At 42.0% G+C, this 8,040-nt stretch overlaps 1 protein-coding gene across 1 annotated transcript in view; it reads right to left on the reverse strand.

Moving 5' to 3' along the window:
* Positions 1-1,119, reverse strand: part of ABAT (4-aminobutyrate aminotransferase) — a 31,452-nt gene extending 30,333 nt beyond the window's left edge. Inside the window, exon 1 of the mRNA XM_009949724.2 lies at positions 1,050-1,119. Within this exon, the coding sequence (XP_009948026.1) occupies positions 1,050-1,119 (70 nt within the window). The remainder of the gene's footprint in view (positions 1-1,049) is intronic.
* Between the last annotated feature and the right edge of the window lie 6,921 nt (positions 1,120-8,040).

Below are 8,040 nucleotides of genomic sequence, written 5' to 3' on the forward strand. Positions count from 1 at the left end.
TCAAAGGCCTGACAACTAACAAAGGTCTGGTTGCTGCAAGCACTTTCCATTGTCCACTATCGACCAAACAATCACTGCTCTTGCACAGCACAGATAATCAGTGCGTCACTCCCATAAATAGCAGCGCATCCTGAAACACTGACCTAATACTTTTCCAATAGTTACAAGACCAGACTTTGTGTTCTTTAGCCAAAGGTCAGTTGCTCCCCAAAGTGTATTATTTAAAAGGAAATCAATCAAGTTTAAGTTTCTGAGCAAATGGAAGGGTTCTGTGTTTGCCTGGCAGTGGCAGAAGCAGCACAGTGGCACCGCAGGAGAAGGGCTGGAGGAGAGCAAAAGCATTAATATTTACCCAGTCACAAAAAAAGCCATTCGGCCATACTGTATTCAGCATAACAGCACACAAAACAGTGTAGAACTTCGACTCTACACTGCTTTGTCCAACAAAGCCAATGGAAATTTAGTTTTTATATCTGTTTCACAGAGACTGGAGGTTTAATACACACATACACATGCTAATTACAAGCCAGGGCCAAGCAAGAACTTGCTGTCATACACTTAGGAGAAAGCAGTTTGATGCCACGTGGTAGGTTTTTATTTCACACTAGAGCTAGCTCCAGGCAGAAACACACATCCCCAGTGAGAGCCACCTCTTCATGTCAGACCCACAAAGCCTCTTCCCAGGGAAGATGGGCAGGGCCATGCTACATACACAAACCCAAAGAAACGGCCGACTGCGATGGATGAGTGTTTCATCTCTGCACCATGTAGTATCAGAAAGTAAGAGCAGAGTTCCAAAGGCTGAAGAGCTTTGTTTCAGTTAGCATGTTTACAGCGCAAATTATTAACTAAATGAGTTCTTGTTTGCAGAATAAAAAAAACCCACAGCACCTTTGTGGGCCACTTCTGCACTACAACCGCATCATTATCTACGACACAGAACATCATATTCTTCAAGTTTTGAAAGATTCAACACCACTGGACAAACTGCAATTTTGTCCACTAGAGTGGACCAAATACAAACCACAAAAATACAAAAACCCACTTACCAAATAGAAGCAGTCTGGAGTTTTGCTGCAGGCAACAGGTCAGCTGTCGACTAAGCAACATTGACGCCATTTTATCTTTTCTTTACTCAAAAAGATTCAATCTCGAGAGACTTCTTTCTGGCTGATGTTCTGGAAAAAAGAAAAGCTAACACTTATTCATGTCGCTATGGATGCAGCCTCTATTACTGTGCCATTCATTTCAGCTTCCCCTTTCACTAATTTCAATCCAAAGAAACTGAAAGCATGCTTTGATGGATTAATGCTGACATTCAGAGCAGTCTCAGGACCGAGACCCAAATCTGATGCTAGGTCTTGTTGAGGCAAATGACTTCTAGGCTAAATCTGTATCTCCCAGCTTTACTGGGGCCAGGGGGTAAAGATCAATACCTATTTTCCCTTGCTCTTCTTCTCTGCTTCTTCTACGTATGTGGACTACGTTGAACGTTTTAAAAAAATGTTTCCAGTCTCTCAAGCCTGTTATTTCGATTCAACCTAAGTTTATGAGCTAAGCCTCACCCAATACAAAAAGACAGCAGGACAAGCATTAGGAAATAAAAGAAAATCAGTCATCTGAAAAAACAGTTTCTACCAATTAATCACATCTCTCTGAAGAGAGACTGTGAGAGCTGGGATTGCGCAGCCTGAAGAAGGCTCAGGTTGCATCTCATCAATGTGTAATAAACACCTAATGGGAGGGAATAAAGAGCGAGCTAGGGTCTTCTCAGTGGCATCCAGTGACTGGGTAAGAGGCAATGGGCACAAACAAATTACAGTAAGTTCCATCTAAACACAGAAAACCCCTGGACAGGCCGCCCAGAGAAGGTGTGGAGTCACCATGCTTGGAGATATTCAAAACCCAACTGGACATGGGCCTGAACAGCCTGCTTTAGGAGATGCTGCTTGAGCGGAGGGTTGGACCAGACGACCTCCAGAGGTCCCTTCCAACCTCAACCTCGAAAGAACTCTATTTAACAAATAAGGTCTAAGAACGGAGCTGATCTTCCAGCAGAAAGAGATCACAGCTTACTGCTTGCATCATTTCTATGCCAACCATAAAATATGCAAACAGATGCCGATGACTAGATGCACGGAAGCAGTTGATCTATTTGTACCATGATAAGAAGTATCTCTTACCCAACACTAATGTATCAGAAGTTTAATCTCTATAGTCTTTAGGCAAGGTATCATTTGCTTTTCTTCATGCTTGAGCTTTTTCAAAACTAGCAAAATAAAACAAAAAACTCCTTGCCTACAGAGATCTATTAATTCACGGACCTATTACTCAGGTACAAAGAAAACTCCCTGTGCCTTCCCACATCATTGACACAGCACTTGGTTTCACTTTGTTTGAGCTGAGTTCAATTTAAAATTCAAGGCATTTTGAAATCTGCCAAGGTGAGCAAACACTTGCACAACATTTGTGCGCACGATGGAAAAAGCTAGATCAGCTTTGTAATGTTTTGGCTCAGAAGTGTAGAGGGAACTAGTTAATTTTTTTCAGAATAGAGTAACTTCACTTTTAAGATAAGATGAATTTAATTAATTCATTATTTTTTCACTCTCGGCTTCTTTCTTTAGTTTAGTTCTAAATTTGCATAATCAACGCACAAAGAAATATCCCAATACCATAAATTTCTTATCTCATGACCATCCTCTAGCAAAAAACAAATCCAAGTCTAAGTCAGGGAGACTACCACTGTGGAAAAAAAGCTGTTAAAGGGTGAAACAGCCCAGCAACTCTCACAATGATTAACCACCTTGATTGGTGTCCTCTGCTCAGAGCCATTTATCTGGTTTGTCCTTCTGCAATCTACAATTCCCTCCTTAAGTTTGCTCTGCAAAGTATTGCTTTTTAAAAGTCTCCAGGAGCCTGTTAAGGGGCTACATGAACATAACGTTGCAGGAACTAACAAATGGAGCAGTGCAAACGTACCTATGTCAGAAGGCTAAAACGACCCACCAAGGCTCGCTGCGTTCTTCTCAACCCCTTCAAGTCATCTCCCATGGGTGTTTTGCTACAAATTGACTAACCTGCCTTCCCCTTCCCCGCCTCTTCACTTACAAATCAAACACACCTTTCAGTCACGCTACATGGCTGTACCCACCAGTGTCCAGGTTTCCCTTCAGCGGTACCTACGCTTCCTTCCCTAGGTGAACCACTCCTATGGTTTTGCTCACAGAATGTTATTTTATCTTTTACCTACATGTACTGTTTCTCTTAAGTCCTTTAATGGTTAAAATACAGTATTCATAAAAGGCTCAAAAGGATATATGGAAATGGTACTGGCTTTCTGAAATGCTTGTGGAAAAAAATTACTGCAAGAGGTTTAAAAATAAAGTAGCTTAGCCCTAATTTTCCTTGACAGTTGTTACATAAAATGTTTTACCATTTTCTAGTCCAGAGTCAGAACAAATAATGTAATCTCACATGTGAGTAAAACTAAAATCAACTTCTTTTCCAACTCCATTACACACACAAATTCTCACAGGAGACTAGATGATGTGATTGGTATACGTGTCTAAGCACATGTTATTTTGTTATCATCATAACCAATTGAATTTTGCCTCCATACTTTACCTCTTGATCAATTCCCACCAGCCTAGCTTGTTCTAGCACTGCAAGCAGCAGCAGCAGCGCAGTTTGCAAGGCAGCAGAAATTAGCTCTTGTACACGTGTCAAAACCACAGCAAAGCCACACTCCATTACCACTGCTGCTCTGGAGCGACAGCATTCAGTTCCATGTTCTTCAAAATCTAGGCAAAATACATCCGCCGATTTCAGCTCTCAGACTGTAAAGGCGATGTGAAGGGCAATGTTTGCATTAAATTTGTCAGTAAATGCCAGCTACCTTAGACCTCAAAGAAGTGAGACTTTTCCCAAAAGACAGATTCATAAAAGTCGTCCCTAAATATCTTCCCTCTAACAGCAACTGTCTGAGCCGGAGAAGGCCATCGTTACAGATGACTGTACAAAACTGCTATTCTGAACTGAATACATTAATTCAATACATTAATTTTGCAGATATATTTGCAAACACATTTGCATATATTTTTGTAGTAATTTTGCATTTCGTAAACATGTGCATTGGCAATGTCACATTCTTTTAGCAAGAAAAATTATTTTCAAAGAGGAAGCTCAGTGCAGTTTATGGAGCACATGAAACAAAGTTATGTGTATGTTTTAAATGCACACTGTGAACCTGGATGTATTTTTTTATAAAACAGCAGCTCTTAAAATTCTGTACTGAGTGATTATTTCTGACAAGCAAAATTAGTTACTAAGAACGACAACAGTCATTCAGCAGCAGTAGCCTACTGTGAACACAGAAGGATGCATTGTTTCTGTGAGCTAACAAGATTATGTTTCTTAGGGGAAACTCCTGGAAAAATAAAAAAACCTAGAGAGATCTCAACTTTCAGGGAGGCTTGATCCAGATAAGAGTGAAAATTTACAAACTCCCGGTTTGTTTAACATTCTCATTCGTAGCAGAGAAGCTAATGCAGCATGACGGCCGTGCTTCAGCTTGCAGCTTGCAAAAACCTGCCTCCGAAAGCTTCCTCGGGATAGATGCAAAGGTAAGAGGCGAAACACAGACACTGCAAGACACAGAAGAGAATTCAGCACTGCAGATTTGCATCACTGTTTTGCAACTTACACCAAAGACACAGAAGCCTGTTTTAAATTCATGGGGGCACATTCATCTGTCCCTCAGCTGCTCCAAATCCATTTAACCAGGAACAATTAAGTGGTTTAGAAACAGCAGCACAAGCTGCACATGGCAATTACTCCACAAGTCTTCACAACATGTACTCGGGGAGCAGGAGGTAATTGCAAATTCATTCCTTTTTTGCTGTTTTCCTTCGCTTGACTTTTCCACGATACACAGCAGCGTCCTGCTACGTGTTAATGGTTATGAAATTTAAAATCTCTCAAACTATCTTTTACTCCTGTTTGCTTGGATCTGTCTTGATGTGAAAACAGCACAAGGCTGGATTTGCTTTGCAAGCTGCTGTGCAGGGTCTGCTGGCAGGTGCAGGGGCCGCAGCCCAAGGTCCTGAAGCTCTGCCATCCCACAGACGGTGGCAGATTCTTCCCCCCTCAGTGGCAGTCCACAGGCAGCACCCGCCGTTATGCCTGAAAGCAAAACCACCCTTTCCACACCCCAGCCTGCCCTGGCATCCTGGAGGTGAGCTGGTATAGATGGTTTGCAAGGTGGATGTTTCTCCAAGCGGTAAGAAGGCTCTCCACAGCTCAGCATGCTTTGCCACTGCATTTTCTGCATCTGTTCTTTAACAGTGGAAGAAACTGCAAATTCAGACACCAAGTCAGCTATGGTTCCTGTGACTAAAACAAAAGAACAATGTTGAAAAGCCTGGCAGTACTCAGGTAGCCGTGCTGGAAGTAGGAACACACTGTAAAGCTGATTTTCTTTTGGAATTCAATTTATTTCCTTGGCTTCACAGGATAATGAGTCCAACTATAGTTACAAAGATCCACAATGTGATAAAGCATTAATGGTCCAGGTTGTTGTGGTGCTTATCTTCCAGCAGCTCTCGTTTCTCCTTTTCTAACCTCCACAACGCTCCCATACCTGCACCTCAGGGCTCTTCAAACAGCTTTTCTGGAAGAGAATCAGACTGTAATATATCAGAGGCAAACTGGAAAGACTTCGAATAACGGGGCCAAGACATGGGCACTAAGAAGAGGGAGTCACAGACCCCGTCACATAAGCAGTGACTGCCGTATGGTAAGTCAGAGATGACGTAAGCAGTTCTGAAAGAGAGGAAAGACAAAAAGCCTGCCAAAACCAGAGCTGGATGGGACTGCAGCTTCTGAGCTGAACAGAGACAAGCTTTCCAGCCTTATTCACGCTGCCCAAGCCTTACCATCTCTTACTCTGCAACAGTGTGACAAGTTAAAAAGAAAAATCTTAATCAGTCCTACATTCTGTACCCCATAAACTCCTGAAAATACCTTTTTAATCATTTTTGACTTTCATCAGCTTCTGGCACATAGCATTCTGTGCCCGGGGTCCACAAAACACAGAGTTGAATGGCCCTATCTTAAAAAAAAAAAATAAAAATCCAAGGCTGTTTGTTAAACAGGGCAAGTCTCCTGGTTTGCAGTGTTCATCACAAGCATCTTTCATGACTTAGGTGATACAGCTCAAGTATTTTACTTCTAAAAACAGCTCAAGGAGATCCCAGAGTTTGCAATATCCCCACAATTTCACAAAGAAATGTAAATATGGGTGAGGTGGAAGACAGTCAAGTCTGTCATCCATTAAACATAACCATGTCCTACCTTAGTCTACATTTGAGGAATAACGGGGCAACTCAATGTCATCATTGTATCTACATGAAAAGATTCAATGTATACAGCACTCGCTGTTCAAAAATGCACTGCAGGCATCAAGTACCGACCCACCCTCCTTTGGGGAGACAGGGAACATCCGCATCCAATAGATGAAAGCAAGAAAAAGCTGAACGATTTAACGAGTTGTTATTGACAGAGGCAGGGTGACATTAGAAATCCTGACTTACTGCTTTAGCCACTTAAATGTAGTAAACAACAAAGCGAATAAAGAAGCCTGCCAGCATGTTGATGTATTTAACTGCAATTCACTTGGCCCCAGAAGCAGAGTTAAGAGTTCAATATAGACTATGTAGTTATTAAAGCCTGAGTGCACACAATGAAATACAATAGGTCCTTATACTTCAACAGGTTTTTTTCAAAGATATAGTTCTGAAAAAAATTTGAATTAGCTTATGACAGCATTTGCAAGAGAAGTTTGTTAGAGTAACACCAAGAATTTCTAGTGATAGCTAGACTAAGGCTATCTCAAACCATCACAGGAACAGGAAAGCCCTGCCAAGAGGCAGGTGCAAGAAAAATTTATATCTAGTGTTCATACAAGGCCAGCATTAGATTTTCCACCCAGCATCTATACAAACCCAGCACAAAATAGAGCGGAAACCCTCAACTTGAGGAATAACAGTACCTAGCACCATCCTTGTGAGACGGCACAAGAGAAACAAGCTGCTTCTCACTCAGCTTGGTCAACCAAAGGCCACATCCTCATACTTCAAAAGCAAAGGTGGTCACAAGCACCCCACAATATCCAGGATCACCACAGTGACTGAGACCTCTGCAGAAGAGGTCTGCTGGGTCTACGGGACAACCCACACATCACAAAGAGACCCCTGAGCACTTCGAAGCTCAACACTTAAGTGGAGCAACTCACAGGCAGCAGCCAAAAAAGTCAGCGCAAAGAGTGACTCTCACCAATAAATGGTGAGTTTCTCCTTGGACAGCACAGCTCACCAAGGCATATCCCACCAAGCAACACTGACAACAAAACAAGCTTCAGCCATCTGCAAACGGAAACCTGTATCTACCACCAAAACGGATTAAAAAAAACCACTTCACAAGCTGACAGTTGTTTCTGCTGTTTATGCCTCTAATAACCTTAACAGCTTCGTGTAGAACAGGATGTAATTGGAAACTCCAAGTTGTCAAGGACACAGTTGTCATAGTTACAAGTAAAGCTCAAGTGTCTGTTATTCATGGTTGCTTATTTATTTATTGACACCAACAGGATCAAACACTCCCACTACTGTTCAGAAGGACAGAAATGGGGAATCTGGTTTTGTCCTTCAAGTCTTACCAAAACAGTAAATATTACACATGACAGTCTAAGTCTTCCCTAACAAACCGGCTTTTTGCACAGCTACCTTATCTCACTCCACAGTCAGCTGCCAATCAAGTCAGTCTGTTCTGAAAACTGAAGCAAAAGCCCAAAGCAAGATGCAACGCCCGAGACAAAAACCTCATGTCTACAGCTTGGAAGTCCTGTACAGTATCCATCATGCCATAGCAACACCTACTTGCCTAATGAGACCAACAATCTGGTCAGAGCTGAACCAGCAGCGAAGCTAGAACACAAATCTTCAGTCCTTCCACCAAGTTTTACAACTCAACTACAGTCAG

This window comes from Leptosomus discolor, chromosome 14 (genome assembly GCF_034619465.1).
Source record: "Leptosomus discolor isolate bLepDis1 chromosome 14, bLepDis1.hap2, whole genome shotgun sequence".
NCBI lineage: Eukaryota > Metazoa > Chordata > Aves > Leptosomiformes > Leptosomidae > Leptosomus > Leptosomus discolor.